Below are 18,860 nucleotides of genomic sequence, written 5' to 3' on the forward strand. Positions count from 1 at the left end.
CGCCATCTCACATGTGACATGCATCCATCCACATTCCACATCAAACAGACACCATGGCAGATAATGTCGACGAGTTTGAGCCCTGCAAGAACTCCATGGCCTCCGGTGTCAGCACCCCCACCCTTGCCACAGACAATGAATCTGCAAAGTTAGCCGGCGACGAGCCCCCCTTCGCGGAGATCCAAGCCAAGGTCGCCACTTACACTGTCCTCGACCGTGACGGGCAGCCACACCAATACTCGACCCTCTCCAGCGGCCCAGATGCAGCCCCCCGCACTCTCGTCGTCTTCATCCGCCATTTCTTCTGTGGAGTATGCCTGCCTTTCTCCCAGCTTCTAAAGCACCAGATGCTAACCCAACCCGCAGAGCTGCAAGGAATACATCGAGGTCCTCTCCAAGACCATCACCCCAGAGTTTCTATCCCAACTAAGCACTCCTACCTCGGTGGTAGTTGTGGGGTGCGGCGACCCAGGCCTAATCGACATCTACGCAAAGGAGACAGGCTGTCACTTCCCCATCTACGCGGACCCCACCCGCAAGCTCTACGAGCAACTGGGGCTGCTCTCGTCGCTGGCTCTCGGCGAGAAGCCCGAGTATATCCAGAAGAGCATGGTGCAGATCGTGGCCGAGTCGTTCTGGAAGACGCTGAAGCAGCTCCCCAGTGGGTTGGCGCTCAAGGGAGGCGATTCGCGCCAGAATGGCGGCGAGTTCCTGTACGAGGCGAGTCCCGAGGGGGGCGAAGAGAGACGCGTGGTGTGGTGTCATCGCATGCAGAATACGCGGGACCACACTGAGGTGGCAATCCTAGCCAAGATCTTGGAACGGAAGGGGTGAGTTGGTTGTAGTGGTGAGGGTGTGGGGCTTGGGGCTGGCTGTGAGATGGATGCGATTTGTATCACTCACAACCACCTTTTGATGACATCAAGCTTCTGCTTGTCAATGATCCTACTTGTAATTGAATGTCTACTCGAATGTCCTGCAGGTAAAACATAGGTAATTTTGACAATAAATTGCATCACCCATCAAAAACATTTTCTCGTCAATCATACGTCACTAGTTATCAATATGTGAACGGATACCAAAACACTTTTCTCACACCCATAGCACTTTCAAACAGCAATAGCAAGCCGCTCATGGCTCCCCACCACTTGATTAATTCCCGTTGCGATCAAGTCATCGCTCGCCTCAGCGCGACCCGAGCCAAACCGCTTCAAATTCCACTTCTCGACGCCCTCCACATCCTTCAAATCCTTGGCGAAGGTCCGGAAGAGATCCGCATTCAGACGCTCATACTCGGCATACTCCTTGGGCCAGTCGCCCAGTCGTTCCACCGCCAACTTCAGCAGGTGCAGATGCTGTCGAACATGTTTACCCTCGTCCTCCACGATGCCTCCAGGGCTGGTCGCGCCGGATGCCGACTCGCTGCTGCTGATGCTGTCTTCCATCTCGGTCGCGGAGACAGAACTCGGATCAATAAACACCCGCAGCGCATTTTCATGCAACGATGCCGCTTTCTTGTAGTAACGGAAGGCCAGCTCGCGTCGGTCCTTCTGGGTCTGGTACCCCTGCGCGACGCTGGTGTACATCTGCGAGAGGAGGACAGTCATCTCGACGGTGCTGGGGTGGCGCGGACCATGGACGCGGGCGCAATTGTAGACGATGTCCTCGGCGAGGCGCATGGCAGCGGAATAATCCCCGATCAGATAGCGGGTGATGACGAGCATGCGGCCCAGGGCGAGGGTGTAGGCGGATTGGGGCTGCGAGGTGGCGATGTGGTTGGTGTCGCGGTTGTTCCAGAGCGAGGTCAGAATCCAGGCCAGGTTGTGGTAGTCGTGCTGCTCGTCCAGCACGCAGATCAGGTTGTTGAGGTGCACCAAGTCCAACTGCGTCAGGTCGACCTTCTGCTGCTTGAGGTAGCCCAGCGTCTCCTGCAGGATGGTCGCGGACACGCCTAGCATCTCCTTGCGGGACGAGGCGGCGGGCCGCGCCTCGACGTCCCGACCGGCAACCACCAGCCCGAGCTTGAAGACGATCTTAAGCACCGAGGGGGAGGTGTAGCCCTGATGCACCCGGATGTACTTGAAGGCTGTGAGAGCCAGGTCGCACGCTGCTCTGTAGTCCGCCGTGGCCAGCAGCTGGGTCACCCGGTCGTAGCTGGCGATCGCCACGGAGCGGATGAAGTGCTGCGAGGTGTGCGAGTGGAAGTACTCGAGGAGGGTGGCAATGAAGACCTTGGCTTGACTGGGGTTCGCCTGAACGGTGGACCCCTCCGTGGCAAGGAAGTAGTTGGTGAACTGCTCGACGAGTCGCGCAGCGTCAGCTTGACGGCCCTTGGCGGACAAGAAGCCATACAGGCGCGAGGCAGACGAGGTGACGGTCATGACACTGCTGTTCTTCGAGCCGATCTCAGTGCGGAACTGCTCATAGTACATGTACTCGGTGGTCAGTGCCGAGTAGATTTCATTAAGAGTGAGCGAAGAGTCCTCGCGCTGGCGCAGGCTGTACTCCAGCTCGGCCAGGAAGGACAGACTCTGCCGCTGACTGGAGGTCAGGTCGAATCCCACAGCCCCGACGTTGGTGGTGTCCTTGGCCACAATCTGCCGGTATAGTTCTTGGGATATGTCTCTCGCTCGGTCTACCTGACCGGCCGTGATGTAGCCGGTAGCAATGGTCTTGGCAGCGGCGCTCAGCTGAATGGACGACGACTCGGTGGCAAGGACCTGGGCTGTGGCGTTGCGCAGCAGGGTCACGGCAGCCTGGGTATCGCTCTGTTTGGAATACAGAGCCACGATCTCGCTGAGGTGCGATAGTGCCTCTTCATGGGCCCATCCGTGGGTGGAGCGCAGAGAGGCCAGACGCTGCGTGCGAATAGAGATCACTCTCTTCACTTGCTCGGCGCTCATGGACTCTGTCTTCGACACGTTGACGAGGATGTTCTGTTCTTCGTAAATCGAATCAAGTGTCGCACGGATATCGTCACGGTCGATGTCGACTTCGTTGGACTTGTTGTGCAGCAACTCCTCAAACAGCTCGATTGCTTCTGCCTCGTACCGCTTAGACTCCAGGCAGATATTAGCCAGAGTCTTGGTGGCCTGGATGGTGATCGAGGCCGCGCTGCCAAAGAGGCTGATGCAGGCTTTGCGGTACTGCACTGACACGTCGTGAATGACTGTGGTGTCGCTGTGAACCATGCGCAAACAGTGAATGTATCGCTCATAAAGCGTCTGGACGAAACTCGGTTCTTGCAGCTTGGGGCTGGTCTTGGGTCTCTGCACCGTATTGAACAGTACGCGGCAGGGCTTCAAGGCGTCCGCGTAGCGTGCCTGGTTCAAGAGCTCAGTCACCACGATCAGCAAAGGCTCAAAGGCATCAGGATGGCAGGACTCCGAGTCCTTGTTGAGAATATGCACGATCTGACGATAGTAATCCACCGCGATAGGACGAGGACGAGTCAGCTCTGCCAGCTTCCATAGCTGCTTGATGACGGTCGGGTGCTCCGATCCGTATCGCTTGATGGAGTCGCTCAGGATATCCTGGTGGATAGTGATCAGCTTATCACTTTGCGACATGCGCTCGTATAGACGGAGAATGGCAGTTGTGACACGGCCCCGCAGCTTGTCGCCCGCCGGTCGATCGCGGCGGACGGCCTGATACAAGCGCAGTCGGGCGTCCTCCTCCTTTCCTGTTCGGCGTCGGGAGCGATAGCAATTTGCCAGCCGTTCTGCAAGCTCGATGCAGTACTCCAGATTGCTCGAGGGGAGAACCACTTCGTCCACCGAAGGTGCAAAGAAGGCAGGCCACATGGCCCGGAGGACTTGCTTGATGGCCTTGGTGGCGTCCTGCCATCGATGCTGCGACAGATACAGCTCCAACAGAGTGTTCGTGGCAGTGACGGAGACCTGGTCAGTGCTAGACGTGTTGAAGACCATCTCTTTGAGACTCGATTCGGTGATGGTCGAGCTGGTCGAGGTCGCCATCTTCATCACCTCCCGTGAGGTGGTATTGATATGCTGCTGCACCTCCTGATGAACACCGCTCTGACTGTTGGTACTCTGAGCGCAGTGTTTGAAAACGCTGAGTGCCAGCACAGAAAGTCCCACAGACTTCATTACCTTGGCTACCTCTAGGAACTTGGAGGCCACTGCCTCAGAGCTCGACGTGCTTTGGCTATACCCCTCCCAGAAGCCGGACAGGATTGAAGCGGCCTCGTTCTCCCGGTGTTGGGACTTGAGGAACTTGGCATAGCCCAACACGGCGTCCATGTTCTTAAGCTCCCAGTCAGACGAGTGGCTGAGGCGGTATTCCTTGCTGGTTTGCTGCCACAGCTCAATATACGTCCGCTCGGCGGCCTTCAGGTCTTTCTCGGCCACGAACCGCTCGGCCTTGGCCTGCAGAGACTTGAAGTCGAAGGCGCGGGTGATCACATCGTCCAGCTCCAGTTCGTCCAGAGAGAAAGTCGTCCGCGTCTCCATCGCATCTTTGCGACCGTGAAGGTGGAGCAAGAGCGAGTCGTCCGTCGGTCGTGAGCCCGTCGGTTGCGGCGCGCCGTCCGTGGTCGGCCCCTGCAGCGAGGTTTTGATCTCCTTGGCTCGAGCCTCGTCTCCCATCGAGATGTAATGTTCCGACAGCTGGGTCAGAGTGGAAGTCACCATGCTGCTTGACACTCCATAATGGATCTTGTAGCATTCAACCAGAAGCTGCAGCATCTCGGTGCGTTTCACCATAATCTCGGTCTTGGAGTCCGCGACCCGGTCGGCAGTTACTTCCAGGTAAAACCTGGTCATCTGCATGGTGATCAGGTGTCGGGACGAGAGCACGGTTTGGCTCATCCTCGCAGCATCATAGAAGATCTTGCTAATATGGGCCGGGAGGGTGTTGTGGATACGTCGGTAGAAGAGAGCCTGACAGAGGACAGTCTGCAGGGTCGTGGGGTGACTAGGGCTCAACGCCTGCCGGTACAGTCGGGTTTGGATGCCGTGCAGCAGCCGCAACGAGGGAGTGGATTTGTTGTCCCAAACTGTCATCTCAAGCAATGGCACTGTGGGCGAAGTCGGAAGCGCACTGCGCAGCCCTTTGGCTACAGTGGTGATTTCCTGGTCGGTGGTGCAGCCAAACGCGATTTTGACATGCGTCAACCAGTAGCGCAGGGCAAAGTCGAGTAGAGGATATTTAGCCAGCAGATCCTGGGTGGTATTCTCGTCCAGTGGATCTAGCGAGGGCTCGTGCTCGCTGGTGACGGCCTCCTTGGTGTATAATAGCAGCCTCTGTGCAAAATCGCTGTTCCTGTTTTTGATAGTCGGCAACAGTTTATCTTTCGCCAGCACGTCCAAGATCGCGGTCCGAATCTGTCCATGGCGCAGGTAGACCAGATGGCTCTGGATAAAGACAAGCGATGCGACCGGCTTCAGGAGCTGCTGGATATCAATCGACTTGTCGGTGACGGTGGAATTCTCGACTTGAATGGAGCCCAGCGCCGACAGCTCCTTCTGCGTCATGGGACGAGCCGCAGTGGAGAGCCAAGCCAATACCTTCAATGCATCTTCGCTCAGCTTCGCATGAAGGTTATGCGAGACCAGATCGGTGAGTGTCTTGCCGGTGTTAGCCACACTTTCAATGGCTCTGGTCAGAGCTTGGGCGTTGGCCGAGCCCTCCTCGCGGATGCGTTTGGCGGCCAGTTTGGCCCAGAGGAATGAACCACTGGACGCTTCAGCAATCCGCGTGACGTTGATCTCTTGCTCTTCCTCAGGCAAGGATATGAAACCACGAGTATGCTGCAGAATCTTCCGTACGACAGCGGTGATGTCGTCGAAGACGAGCTCCGGCGAGACATGCACAATGCTCTGCGAAGACGTGGAAAGCGGCTGCTGGGCGCCCAAAACAATCAACTTGACTCTATCCGCGGGGGCCACGGCCTCGGTCAATCGCTTGTGCATCAGGGTCTCTCCGCAGCTGGCCTCGTCCATTCCGTCAACCACCAGGACGAGTTCCTTGGCGCCCTGGAGACTGCTCTTCAGTGCGTTCTCCACCGCAGCCCACAGTAGATCGTCGTACGCGTCCTCTTCCAGTGTCGACTGACTGCGTGTGTACGAATCCGATAGAGTCTGGTAGAGTCGCACATTGCCAATGCGCTTGTCGAAGAGCTGTGACAGGATCATCTTGGCGACTGCACGAGGGGTGGTGTTGGCTGGGATACGACTGCCTATAATGCCTGTGAGTAAGGTTGGTTCTCTGGTGCTGGGAAGTGTGACTTACTGATCGGGACAAAGATCGATTTGTAATGGGTACCTCCGACAGGGTGTTGGAGATGGTCGTTGATCACGGTCGCCAGAATGGTTTTTCCTGAACCCGGTTTACCATGCACCGCCAGGGTCTTGCGGTTGCTTTTGAGGAATCGTGTCAAGTACGGGGTCATCCACAGGCAGGTGGACTCCTCACGCTCCTGGGCAAAGTGCGCGGTTGTTTCCGCCACGTTGACTAGCACGGGGTCCTCAGGCTGCAGCCAATCTTTGAGGGCTCGGATCTCGGTGACTGTTGCACGAGAGCATTAGCCACTGTTGCGGATATGAGAAGTAGTTTGAAGGCAATCACGCTCACCTTTGTCCCCGTTCAGACCCTCCCGGATCAGCTGGTGGCGCCACATTGACTCGGAGACATGTTCACAGCGAGCCTTGAAGCTGTCAATGGGACCCGGAAAGGTGCTGTAAATGTCAATCGAGACGGAGTCAGAAGAGTTCAAAGACCGATGGAAGTGTCTTGCCACGCCAACAACAAGGGTGACGAGGTCGGCCAAGGCCAGAATGAGTTGGTCTTTGATCTCCTGGGACACAGAGAATAGTTCTGTGCGATCCAGCAAGTTCCCAAGGCCCATGGAGGAGCGGTAGAAGAATCCGAACAGATCCATCAACGCAGGGGCATTGTCCTCTGCCAACTAATACGAGACATCTCAGCGGTCAAATTGAATTTGTGCTTGGATTAGGCATGCATACCTCGAGTAGGCTCGCACAGTGAACATAGGCAAGCTGGGCAGCCATGTGACTGTCTCCGGCAAACTGCTCCAGAGCCGTGTCGAATGAATGCAGCCGCTCCACGAACAAGGCCGCCCAGACAAGCGCCTTGTCATAGCTGCTGCCCTCTGGAGGGAGCTTACGCATCCGCTCCGCTCGAATCCATTCGAGAAGCGTGGCATAGTCCGCGTCGGTGATACTAGACGAGATCATAGCGTCGCTGCTGCGACGAGTTAGTGAGCTTACGACATCCGCCAGCGTGGAGCTTCCTCCACCACTCAGGGCCCGTGACCCCCGCCTCGAGGTGGAGGTGTGGTAAGTGGTTGTGTATCCCTCCTGCTCCAGGATATCCGACGCTCGTCGAGTTCCGAATAGTGCGGTGGTCGACAGAGGAGAGCCGAAGGTGTAATGGACGTTAGGTTGGAACGAGGTAGCCATGGTCGGTTCTAGACGTGGTTGTTCGCAGGCAGGACTGTGTATGCAGGGTATCGATATTCCATCGGGAGAATGGAGTTTCGGGTGATGGATTAAACTTTAGACCAATTTGCATAGATGTTGAGCGTAGCAGGAAATTATGACAGAAAGGCCTGGACTAGGATGTTAAATTCAAGGTGCTTTGAGGAGATACCTCTCAATGAGCAAGGTGCTGGACCTTTGCCATGTATTTCTAGTTTCGACTTGCTTGCTGACTCCTCTCTTTGGAGGCTTGTAAGACGTCAGAATGAGATGCACGACAGTAGGCTGAGTTCTCCGGTCAATTCTGGAAGACCCAAAACCTTCAGAGTATTGACAAATCGCAACATCGATGAATTGGTCCACTGTGTCCATAAATCCCGAGAATGACGAAGTGGTTGGTACTGTAGATAGGTCTGGAATCCACACCAAGTCAGATTTGACATCACTATTGGGGAACCCTGCTGGGTGTTTGTTGTGGAACTTCCACTCACGAGGATTCCCTGGGGCGTGGAGCGCCGGCAGCTTGTTGAGTTTGCGTTGAGCTCACCCAAAACATGGTTGAGCAGTATCTTACTGTCAGGGATTGAATTGAGCTTCGCACGGTGCTATAGAAAGCACTATCGTAGTAGAGCATTTCTTCCAGAGGATGAACTCTTCCAATGCCCGCTGCCGACAGCGCACATCCTTCGCGTCTGCTTGGGGCTTCTTCCGTTTCTGGAAAGTGAATCCCAGTCATTCAATGGTATTCACCCCAGTATCACTTTCATAAAAGTAATAATATCGTGTTGCCAGAGCAAAAGTTAAAAACTTCACGTCATAACAATGAAGCATTGGGTGATCGAATCGGTGGGCGGCGGAAGGCGATTGAGTTAGGGTTGTGGGGACATCCGCATGCGGCAAACCCTCCTCCATGCCATGGCAGCCCACGACAAGATTTCCACAAATCACCATTAATATATGAGCATGGTTTGTTCCAGTGCATCTTCTTGACAAGTATTTCCTGAGTTGTTTACGTAGGGAGAGAGTGGTTGCCGCATGGAAAACCTCGCAAAATACATCACCTCTGGCATTGTGGGTGTCTGGCTCAGTCATGCACTGCTCCGCCATAGTCCCTTCAAGCATGTCAGTATTGTCAGGATTGTATGACGCAGCCGCTGATTTTCTTTCGACTAACGTGGTCAGCATCTGGGTAGATGACCAACACTGTCCCAGCAACAAAGCCTTCGCGGTACCCACTTCTTTCTCCCCGATCGGTGTCCCCGACAAACAAAAATAGACATGTCGAATGCGGATATGGGGGCTTGCGGGGACCCGCGAGGACCATTCTTGATCACTCAGTGGATACGGAGTTAATAATCGATGCAGAAATATGAGTGAAATAGGGATCAAAAGAATTCTGCGGAGTCCACAGCGTGTTGATGGCTGTTCATAACCCACTCTGTCAATGTCGAACTTGTCGACCGGCCCCGTTCAGTCGAGACACAGTGACTCTCGGTCCACCACCTTCACCCAGTGATCAGAACAGAGGAAGGGTTGGGAGGTCCAGAATCATATAGATGGTGAGGTCGGGGAATTGCTCTTCTGAATATGTTTGCATTGATGTGGTCTTGCAGAATGGATGCTAACTTAGAGTATGTGCATTCATGTTGATCCACTCATCCTTGTTTTATATATCATTGACCCCCACCAAGTACTTAGTGATCATCATCTGCATACTCCTGCAAATGAAAGATGAGGGAACATGATGCCTAATCGCGTGGTTTCAGCGGCTTAGGCAAGAGAAGCCAGCTAATCGCCGTAGCACAGAGTAGGGCCACGAGCATAGGCTGCAGGACTTTAACTCCTGTGCGGGCTGAGAGGATTCCGGTCAAGACGGGGAACAAAGAGCCTCCGATCTGTCCAAACACAAATACAAATGCTTGTAGAAAATTGGTCAATGGCTATGTAGTTAAGGAGAAGCAAAGCAGAGGAAGGAGAACGGTCTGCAGGAAATAAACACACCAATTGCTGAGCTCCGAACGTCTGGCGGGAATATCTTCGAGGCGACCGATATACCCTGCTCACTATGTCAGCATCGGCGAACTGTCCCTCAAGGAAACATATTGGCAGTGCAGTACTTACAGCGGCAAAGAATGGCCCAGAAAAGAAACCTAGAACGCAGATTGCGACCGCCTCGACAATAATGTTCGGGACCCTGCACGTGACACATTAGCCGTATACCTAGTGTTGAGGGGAAGTGGAGGGATCCCTACAGCCAGAAGACTAGCTGCAGTCCCACACATAACACGACATAAAGAAAAACCATTCGCCGTTCTCCCAATCGGAAGTGGGCTCAGCCAAAAGCAACCTGCCCAGGAAAGCGCCTCCATAGAACCCAGTGGGGACATATCCCATCGCATCCAGATTGCCGTGCCGCACATTGACGGAATATTCAACCATCCAGCCTGTTTCGTATTAGTCCCTGACTCACTAGAAAATAGGCCCGGTGCGGAGATGACAAACCTCCAGCGGTAATGGCCGCTCCGAGAAAAAAGAAGAAGTACAGACTGGCAAGCCAGACCGTGGGCATGCGCAGAGTGTTCTTGATCTCGACTAGCGCACGGCGACTCTTGGAGTGGGAGTTGGAATGGGGGCCATCTCGCGATCCCTCCGGTGAAGGGTCGGAAGTAGCAGACTTGATTGCGAGCTGGTTGTGAAACGCCGTCAGCACAAATGCTAAATTAAGAACCCCCAAGCCCAGAGGCGCCAGATAGAACAGATTCCACTGCGTAGTTGTTCCCGCCGATGCCACAGCCGTGGCAACCAACGGACCGACCAAGCACCCTGCCATATACATGGCATGGATAAATCCCAACCAACGATGGGCGGCCTTGACGGAAGCAACATAGGTATTGGCGTGAGTGTCATTGTACCCTTGACCTAGACTGGCGAGAAAGAAGGTGACGACATAAAGCGAAAACGGGGGCAGCCAGGCTCGAAGGGCGTGGGAGAGCACTTGAAGGGCTGCGCCCAGGGCCAATATAGCTCCGAGGCCGAGATATTGACAGAGGGCGCTGTTGGTCACGGCAGCCAACAGCCATCCTGCGAAGGTTGATACATAGACCACGACGACAAGGTTGGTGCTCACATGGTAGGAGCGGATCACATAGGGGATTAATGAGCCCAAACTACCATCATTGACCCCGGCGACAAAGAAAGAGAATCCGGCACTGAGGATTTTGGCATACAGCCATCGTTTGTCGGCAATGCTTGGCTCGGGAGGCTCGACTGAGGCTGACTGCTCTGGCGAGAGATCCATCATTTCCTGGTCTGGTTGCGGTCGCATTAATTATACTGGTTGGTAGGTTAGGATGCAAGGAGTGGGAAGGTTGAGAGATGAAGCATTATTGAAATGTTGGTAGACAATGGATTGTACGGTAATCAAGCGATTATCTATGGTTGACTTGGGTTGACTTGGGGATGCGGGAGCAGTTGGTTACATTTCCAGATACGGCAATTCACACAGCAGACCTACTGGACGGTCCAGTCAGTCCCTTGACGGAGCTGTCAAAAATCATTCTGGATCCTGCCGAAAACTAGCCGAAGAGCAGAAGACATTCACTGAAGGCATCAGGGCACCAAGGCGGTCAGGCAGCCAGGCATACACAAGCTCAAACACATGACCGCTGCTAGTCTGAAACGGGAAACATTTATGCCTCAGGCATCATGGATCTTACCGAGGTAAAGCAACATGCACCGATTATTCTCAATTGACACGCTCCCTGATTGCTACTCAATTGACCCTTTGGATCCTCTGGTGCACCAGCACTGCAACATCATCACTGTTCTTCTCCAGAAACATCATATGGCCATTACCACGAAGCCCCCAGTCCGCCAACCGCACATGCTCGGTGCTCACCCCTGCTTGGCGAAGAAATCGGACGGTGCACCAGTCGTACGGCGCATGATACGATGCTTCTGAGGTGACCAGCACCACGGGCGTTCGCTGCAAATTGACCAGCCGTCGCGGGGGCGGGTCGTCTGCTTGAATCACACAGCCCACCTCATCCGGGTGGGTGGCGGGGATGGCAGTCGTCACCAAATCGGTTGTGGGATTGACCACTGCAGGGGAGTAGGCGATAGGAATGTCCGTCAAGCCATATGCGCGGGCGGATCCATTCCCGAAGGCGACATTGCGGAACGGGGGACCGCCTGGTTCCAGGGAGATGATCAGGTGCACGAGGTCCGGTCGCTGGTCGGCTAACAACCAGGCCATGATGCCGCCCTGAGAGTGTGCCAGGAGGATCACTGGCGTGCCGATCTTATCGAGCAGAGCGACGCCCGCTTTCTGCATAGCGGTTTCTTGGAGTGTATTGTCGCTGATGAAGGGCACGGTGCTGGCGTAATACTCGTCGAAGACCGGGTCGTGCATCACCCCGGATCCCGGCCACTGGGTGTGCAGCTTGGCCTGAGGCCATAGCGCATACCGCTCGGGAGAAGTGAAGTATCGCTGCAGGTGCTCCGCCGAGTAAGTCTCCAGCTCTCCATTCCACGATTGCCAGGGACTGCGACCGCGGAAGGGTTGGTCGAGGAGGTAGCATTCGTAGCCCTGGTCCAGGAAGTAGGAGGCCCATCCGGGTTGACCGTCGGGTTTGTTCAGCCAATTGGTCCCAGTCTGAGCTTGTCCGTGGATCAGGACGATGGGGTAGGGTTGAGTGACTCGCGTGGGGGTCAGTTTCTCCACATAAATCTGGCCGGTGCGAATGTGCTCGCCGGTGTCTGCCAGGGTAGTGTACTCGCCCCCGGCATAGAAATACCGCACGCGATGAGGAAGATCTAACCCCGAAGGGAGCATCAGCGCCAGCAATGAGAGTGCGAGGTTGACGAGCATTGGGATGCTTCAATGTCATCTGGGTGGTTGGCCAAAATTGACAAAGTTATTTTCATCATCCTTCCTCTTCGTCCTAAATTTTTCTCGCTCCTGCAGGTCGCACAATCGCCACGGCAACGCGTGGCTGCCTTGCTGGGGGTCATCGATGAGACCTGTCTTCTGGTGGCAGTTGCAAGCTGCATGCTGCTTCAGCCAGCAACTCGGATCCTGAATCCCAAGTTAAACGTCACACTGCTCGGAAAATTCCGAGCCTATCCCGTCGGTGAGATTGAAAGCTTCATACGGTGAATGTGCCGTGCTGTGTTGTGTTTTGACGGCTGCCTAGGATTGTTTAAGCCCACGCACTTTGTCCACGCGTCACTCACTCTTCTCTCCACCAGGCCAGGCCAGGCCAGAACCCTATCTACATACATACATGCGATGCCAGACTCAATCCAAGCAGTAAGAACTCACCACTCACGATGCCACCTCCCAGAGTGCAATCAGTCGAATACCACGACCTCGCTAGTCGCTCGTCTATCGATTCATTTGCATCAGTCTCCGACTGGGAGCAAGCTGGGCTGGTTCTTCCCAGCAATCGATCGCACCGTTCCTTCTGGCGCAAGTTGTGGCGATCCACACCTACTCCTTGGCAACCCCAGCGTGCGAGACCACGTCGCTTTGCTTCACCTCGCTGGTCTTCCATCCGACAACTATTCCGAATAGCACTAAGCTTTCTAATCGTTTTGATCAGCTGCACCGCTCTCTTCTTTCCCTCTTACACGCGCCTACCGCCCCATTACCAACAAGTGGTCGAGCGAGCCACGCAGTCCGACCAGCATGGCCGCGGCAACCCGCGCAACGAGCGCATCTTCATCGCAGCCATTCTCTACGACCCCGAGGGCACAATCGCAGGCGGCAGATGGGGCGAGTCCCTGCTACAGCTGATCGACCTACTCGGCGAAGACAACGTCTTCCTCAGCATCTACGAAAACGACAGCAGCGGGCAAGGCGAACAAGCGCTCCGTCACCTGGAGGACCGCGTCGCATGCAACAATTCCATCCAGTCCGACCTCCATCTCGACCTGAGCACCTTTCCCCGGGTCACCGTCCCAGGGGGTGCCCAACGCGTCAAGCGCACCGACTACCTGGCCGAGCTGCGCAACCGCGCCCTGCGACCGCTGGATGACCCCGCAGCCCAGCCCTACGATCGCATCCTATACCTCAACGACGTCATCTTCGACCCCATCGACGCAGTGCAACTCCTCTTCTCCACAAATGCTGCCAATGCATCCGACGGCGTAGCCCGGTACCGCGCCGCGTGCGCCGTCGATTTCATCAACCCGTTCAAGTTCTACGACACCTACGCCACGCGCGATTCGGAAGGCTACGGGATCGGCCTGCAGTTCTACCCGTGGTTCAGCACGGCCGGCCACGCCCGCAGTCGACAGGACGTGCTGGCGCAGAAAGACGCGGTGCGCGTGCGCAGCTGCTGGGGTGGCATGGTCGCCTTCAACGCGACGTACTTCCAGCGCCCAGACCGTCCAGTGCGGTTTCGCGCGGACAGCGACTTGTTCTACGACGGGTCCGAGTGCTGCATCATTCACGCGGATTTGCAGGATCCCCCAGCAGCAGCAAGGGTGGATGATCTGACTGACTCCGGGGTGTATATGAACCCCTATGTGCGGACGGCGTACACTGAGCGGAGCTTCCGGTGGCTGCGCACGACGCGACGCTTCGAGCGGCTGTACTCGCCGGTGCACGGGGTCATGAGTCGGTTGGCCGGGTTTCCGAGGTTCAATCCGCGGAGGACGGAGATCGATGGGGAGGTCGTGGCTGAGAGGATGTGGGTGCCGGATGCGAGGCATTCCAAGGGGGGATCGTACCAGACAGTCGAGCGGGTGGCGGATAACGACGGTTTCTGTGGTGATGGATTCGGTGGGAGACGGGGGTTACAGCTCATCCGAGAAAATCGTCAGCCCGGGGAGGACGGATGGGAGGAGATACCGGTGCCTGTTATATAGTCATTAGTGTCCTAAGTAGTTAAATTGCATATATAAAGTTGTTTTGAATTTCATGGTTTCTTGTGTACAGTACGGTGCCTCCGCAAAAGGTATCCCCAGCATCCCGACTCCGCCAACGCCATAATCATGATAACAGACCACCACAGAATGACAATAGAGAGAAATATCAAACAATCGCAGCAGTAGGCACCTTGGACCAGTCGCGACACATGCCCAGCACCGTCCGACAGAACTTCCCATACTCCACCGTCAGATCGAACGCCCGCCACGACCCCTGCGCCAAATGTCGAAGTCTGGCCGAGGGGTCGGTGATGGGCTTCGAACCCATGTTCCCATATGCCCCGCGGCCGGGACTGCCATCGTGATCTCAGTCAGCCATAGCCAGTAACCTAGAAGTGGTGCACATACCTGAATCCCGTGATGGGGAGAACCACAACATCATCGACCAACTTACTCCTCCCCCCATCTTGCAGTCCCGACAAGGCCTGCCATCGTAGATCAGCTACCTCCTCCAGCCGGCCACGCACTGCGTCCGTGAATGTGGCAGGTCCAGTCAGCGTCAGCGGATCGAGGGCGAGTAGCTCCTGACGCGCAGCCCTGGAGTTGAGAGATCCGCCGTAGCGGTCGGAGATGTTGGTTAGGGTGGTTGAAAAGCGATCGAGGAAGGTCTGCAGGATCGGATGGCCGGGTGCCCAGGCAAAAGCCCACTGGGTCAGCTGCACAGGCTGCGAGTAGCCCATGCGCCAGTAGGTGTCGGTGTCCTCACGGCAGTCGGCCTCCAGCCCGACGATGGCGTGCACTGGGCTGGTCGAGCTGTAGACGATGCCGGTCTGGGTGTCGTTCCAGGGGAGGAGGTCGGTTGCGCTGAGCCATTTCGTCGGAGGGCGGAGGGGCTCGGTGTCAATATCGCCGTACTATCTCCTATCAGTGTCCATTCTTCGACAAGATATAGATACTGAACCAGGCTGGGCTGGACTTACCACACCCCCAATCCACTTGGACACCAGAATACGAAAAACATCTGATCGCTCGACATTGCTCGCCAGACTCGCGAACTGCACCTCTAGGGCAGGTTCGACCTTGCGAATCAACTGAGTCATTCCCGCATCTGTCCATAGGAAATACGCCATCTGCCCGTCGGTCGCCTGCAGCCAGCGCTCGGCGCTATGGCGAAGGAGTTGAGGCCAGGTGTCGATGTGCGTGTTCTTCCAGGTTTGATGCACGACCATGGGGATGGCCGAGTGCGGCAGATAGCGCTCGGCGGTGTTGACGAGGCCGAGAGCCAGCTCGGCGGCTTCGACGATGTTCTTGGGTTGGTGGTCGGATGCGCTCATCCATGTTGGGGGAATATACCAGGCTGTGCAGGTTGTCAGTCATGGTTTGTGTTTGTGGAATTGTGATGGTGGGCGGGACCGTACCTCCTCCTTCCGCATGATGCGTATGGACATGATGATAGAGAAACGGGTATTGATTGTCTAAAGTCATCAACTCGTTATCCCACTCTTCTCGCTGATAGAGCGTCCAGATCATCAGCACTGCACCGAGGAGGGCGAATATAGCCAGGCGTCGCAGGCGAGTGGGTGCCATTGCTGCTCTCCGTATCCTATGCTAGGTGACAGGTGGTGGTGGTGTTGATGGTTGAGGACCTCCCGCCTGATTCCAACCAAGCATCATAATTAAGCTCCGATGCTAAGGCGACGACCCAGGGCGTGGGTGGTGCCAGATGCCATCCGTCACAACGGTTACACAATACGTAGGCAGCGATGAATCGGACCCTGAGGGGCGGCAAGATCTACTGGGTCTACGAAACACACCCCCCATCGGAAGTGAATGTAGAATATGTCTGCCTGGAGACAGCGCCGGTCCACTACCGCCGCAATATTGCCTATCATGTATGCAGGCGCAGAATGCTCGAGCCGCGTGGGCGCAAGCAAACAGATGATGAGTAAAATGATTGCTCACGACCAAAGACCCCCGAACGCACGACCCCTAAAGCCAAAACCCCCTGACCAACTCAAATGTGGATGCGTATATTTTCATCTACATGGAGACCAAACAGAGGCTGAGAATAGCCCTCGTTGCTGCTTGTCAGTCCGGATGTGAGACATTTGACCAGCACTAAAACTAGGCTTCAGTTCAGGGTTTTTCGTGCGGGAAAGTTTAGGCGAGCAAACGCCCACCAAATGGGGGGGCGTGGTTATAATTTGAGACCCGTGGCAGAAGGCGGAAATGGCCGAGGGTTCCAGTCGGTTCCAGTCGGTGTGCGTGATTCAGGGTCAAGTCTTGTTCCGATTTAGTTCAGCCCTACGGAATTGCACCCCTTTTTGCCAGCCTTAGCCGCCAAATTCCCAAAAAGCTTGGTTGTCTTGCCTAGCGAGTGACAGTCCACACACTGCCAGGGTTTTCCACCATATTCTTCAATTCTCCCTCCACTTCTGGAAGGGTTGGACTTGGCTTTGCATCAGCACGGCCATCAAAGTGCTTGTCTCAATTACTATAAACAATATTTCATTCTCACTTGTTCTGACCTGCACCTATCCCTCCGATGCGGTGAAGGTTGACCGGCCCCCACCCGCGGCTGTTCGGGGGATGTCCGTCTGTAACCCGCGGAACCCGAATGCCCTCATCTTCTCTCTGGTCGGCTCCACTGCCCTCGGAACCACTGACGACCAGAATGCCTTGTTTGGGGCTAGTTTGTCTAGCCAGGTTGCAGGTTTTACGCTTACACGCCTACACCAATCGCCGGGTCGGTCTCATCCTGGAATTGGGAAAAGGTCGTACAGGTGAAGGTTTAGGCAGCCATTATCATGGCGTGGCCGGACCTGCAGGATGGGCTGGGCTCCGGTGAATAATGCAATGAGCCTCGCGGGTGGTTACATGGCCGTGACATCTCATCCCCCTTGGATCTCGCCAACAATGTTGAACATACGGCCCGGGGAAGTTCTTGGCTCGATGCTTTCTACGTGACTTTTTACGTGACTTTATACACACACCCACTTTTTTCAATATTCTTTGTGTCTCCTCTCGCCGATAACCAGCATCGACCGTTGATACGATGGCTTCTTTGCGAGTACGGCTACTCTTCGTCGCAGTCACAGTGATCACATTAGCGGGTCTGTTCCTGCCTATGCACGAACTATATCTCCTCCTCCGTCTGCCCTTCGTCTGGAAAACCTCCGCCGCCGACTCGATCCTCTCTGCCCAACGCGACGGATTCGACGTCACTTTCGCATCCTACGCTAACAGCAGCGGTCTCCAAGAAAACGCGGGCATCCCCAACCGCCTCCATCACGTCCACCTGGGCCCCAGCGCACCGCGGGCGGAATGGCTGAGTGCCCGCGCACAGTGTCTGGACCATCACCCGGACTGGGAGGTGTTCCTGTGGGAGGATGAGAACTCCCGCGAGTTCGTGAAGAGCCAGTACCCGCATCTGCTGGCGATGTGGGAGGAATATCCGGCGCTGGTGCAGCGGGTGGATGCGCTGCGGTATATGGTGCTGCATACTTACGGCGGTATATTCTTACCTTCCTCCCTGAGACAACAACAGTGAAGCACTCTTTCTAAACAATGACGTTCAACAGGAGCAATTCTGGACATGGACCTCGCGTGCCGGCAGTCCCTCGACCCCCTCCGCGAATTCGAGTTCGTGGCGCCCGCCGCGCACCCCGTGGGCATCTCGGTGGGGATGATGCTCGCGGCGCCCAACAACGCCTACGTGCGCGCGCTGGTCGACAACCTGCCCCGCTTCAACCGGCGGTGGTCCCTGCTCCCTTACATCACCATCATGTTCAGCACGGGCTGTCACTATGCCTCGTAAGTTGTTTTTCATTATCCTCCCGAACGCACAAGCCCCTAACGTAAGTTCCCTGTGGTAGGACAATCTTCACGCTGCAATCGAACCGGTCCGCCCTCCGCGTCCTAGCCGGCACCCCGGATCACCCCACCCTGAACATGCTAAACGGATACGTCAACACCCCGCTGTTCCAGCATCTGGGCACCTCGTCGTGGCACGGGCGGGATGCGCGTTGGATCAAGTTCTTCGCGCACTGCGACCAGCGCCTCTCCTTTCTCGTAATCGTGGTGTTTCTGCTGTCCTTCGCGGGGGCCGTCTGCTTCTGCGTGGCGCGGGGGCGACGCGCCGCGCGACGACCGGATCCCACGCGCACGGAGGCGATCAAGTCGGAGGGGAAGATGGTGTAAGCTTTTGTCTCCGAGGATTGTTATGTACAGTACATTAGCTCATTGTTCATATTCGTGGTATCGATCGTAATCTGTAACTTCGTGGTTTCAAGTGCCCTAATTCCGGACGGCAGTCCACATACATACTCCGCAAGTTTAAGCACCCCCACTAAAAAGCCACTGCATGAAATTTACACCCCCGAAGGGTTACTGCACGCGCACCAGATCATTGAACCACATATACCGACTAACCACCAGATACAACACGCGGTCCCACGAGTACTGGCTCGCATGCTGGGCGAACGCCGCCCGCGCCACGCGGTAGGTCTCCCACGAGCTGACCAGCAG

The 18,860-nt window shown here is 55.8% G+C and overlaps 8 protein-coding genes across 8 annotated transcripts; 4 read left to right on the forward strand and 4 right to left on the reverse strand.

The window, feature by feature from the left end:
• The first annotated feature begins 31 nt into the window (after positions 1–31).
• ASPACDRAFT_1857122 (peroxiredoxin-like family protein) lies at positions 32–1,026 on the forward strand. Its single transcript, XM_020197523.1, has 2 exons — positions 32–311; positions 367–1,026. The coding sequence occupies exons 1-2, from the start codon at positions 54–56 to the stop codon at positions 832–834; spliced, it is 726 nt and encodes a 241-aa protein (XP_020054938.1). The 5' UTR covers positions 32–53; the 3' UTR covers positions 835–1,026.
• An 83-nt stretch (positions 1,027–1,109) lies between these two features.
• ASPACDRAFT_30229 (uncharacterized protein) lies at positions 1,110–7,442 on the reverse strand (the record flags this gene model as incomplete). Its single annotated transcript, XM_020199710.1, has 4 exons — positions 1,110–6,199; positions 6,253–6,528; positions 6,553–6,928; positions 6,987–7,442. 4 exons carry the CDS (start codon positions 7,440–7,442, stop codon positions 1,110–1,112), a joined length of 6,198 nt encoding a protein of 2,065 aa, XP_020054939.1.
• Positions 7,443–9,208: 1,766 nt separating this feature from the next.
• ASPACDRAFT_44233 (putative MFS transporter) lies at positions 9,209–10,758 on the reverse strand (the record flags this gene model as incomplete). Its single annotated transcript, XM_020201388.1, has 5 exons — positions 9,209–9,378; positions 9,462–9,516; positions 9,582–9,654; positions 9,763–9,904; positions 9,963–10,758. 5 exons carry the CDS (start codon positions 10,756–10,758, stop codon positions 9,209–9,211), a joined length of 1,236 nt encoding a protein of 411 aa, XP_020054940.1.
• A 108-nt stretch (positions 10,759–10,866) lies between these two features.
• On the reverse strand, positions 10,867–12,578 carry ASPACDRAFT_79467 (alpha/beta hydrolase). The gene has a single exon (XM_020205413.1). The coding sequence runs from the start codon at positions 12,328–12,330 to the stop codon at positions 11,233–11,235; it is 1,098 nt and encodes a 365-aa protein (XP_020054941.1). The 5' UTR covers positions 12,331–12,578; the 3' UTR covers positions 10,867–11,232.
• A 213-nt stretch (positions 12,579–12,791) lies between these two features.
• Positions 12,792–14,191, forward strand: ASPACDRAFT_79468 (glycosyltransferase family 69 protein; the record flags this gene model as incomplete). Its single annotated transcript, XM_020205414.1, has 2 exons — positions 12,792–13,726; positions 13,799–14,191. Coding segments are annotated over 2 exons (1,328 nt in total), but the record flags the coding sequence as incomplete, so codon positions are not given.
• Positions 14,192–14,332: 141 nt separating this feature from the next.
• och3 (glycosyltransferase family 32 protein) lies at positions 14,333–16,353 on the reverse strand. The gene is made up of 4 exons (XM_020205415.1): positions 15,752–16,353; positions 15,314–15,690; positions 14,742–15,247; positions 14,333–14,686 (listed from the first exon to the last, which is right to left on the reverse strand). The coding sequence occupies exons 1-4, from the start codon at positions 15,918–15,920 to the stop codon at positions 14,500–14,502; spliced, it is 1,239 nt and encodes a 412-aa protein (XP_020054943.1). The 5' UTR covers positions 15,921–16,353; the 3' UTR covers positions 14,333–14,499.
• Positions 16,127–16,481, forward strand: ASPACDRAFT_121151 (uncharacterized protein). Its single transcript, XM_020196404.1, has one exon. It carries the CDS (start codon positions 16,173–16,175, stop codon positions 16,434–16,436), a length of 264 nt encoding a protein of 87 aa, XP_020054944.1. The 5' UTR covers positions 16,127–16,172; the 3' UTR covers positions 16,437–16,481.
• Positions 16,482–17,388: 907 nt separating this feature from the next.
• On the forward strand, positions 17,389–18,533 carry ASPACDRAFT_44237 (glycosyltransferase family 32 protein; the record flags this gene model as incomplete). The annotated part of the gene is made up of 3 exons (XM_020201389.1): positions 17,389–17,845; positions 17,915–18,146; positions 18,209–18,533. 3 exons carry the CDS (start codon positions 17,389–17,391, stop codon positions 18,531–18,533), a joined length of 1,014 nt encoding a protein of 337 aa, XP_020054945.1.
• Positions 18,534–18,860: the final 327 nt, after the last annotated feature.

The sequence above is a fragment of the Aspergillus aculeatus genome (genome assembly GCF_001890905.1).
Source record: "Aspergillus aculeatus ATCC 16872 unplaced genomic scaffold ASPACscaffold_10, whole genome shotgun sequence".
Classification (NCBI taxonomy): Eukaryota; Fungi; Ascomycota; class Eurotiomycetes; order Eurotiales; family Aspergillaceae; genus Aspergillus; species Aspergillus aculeatus.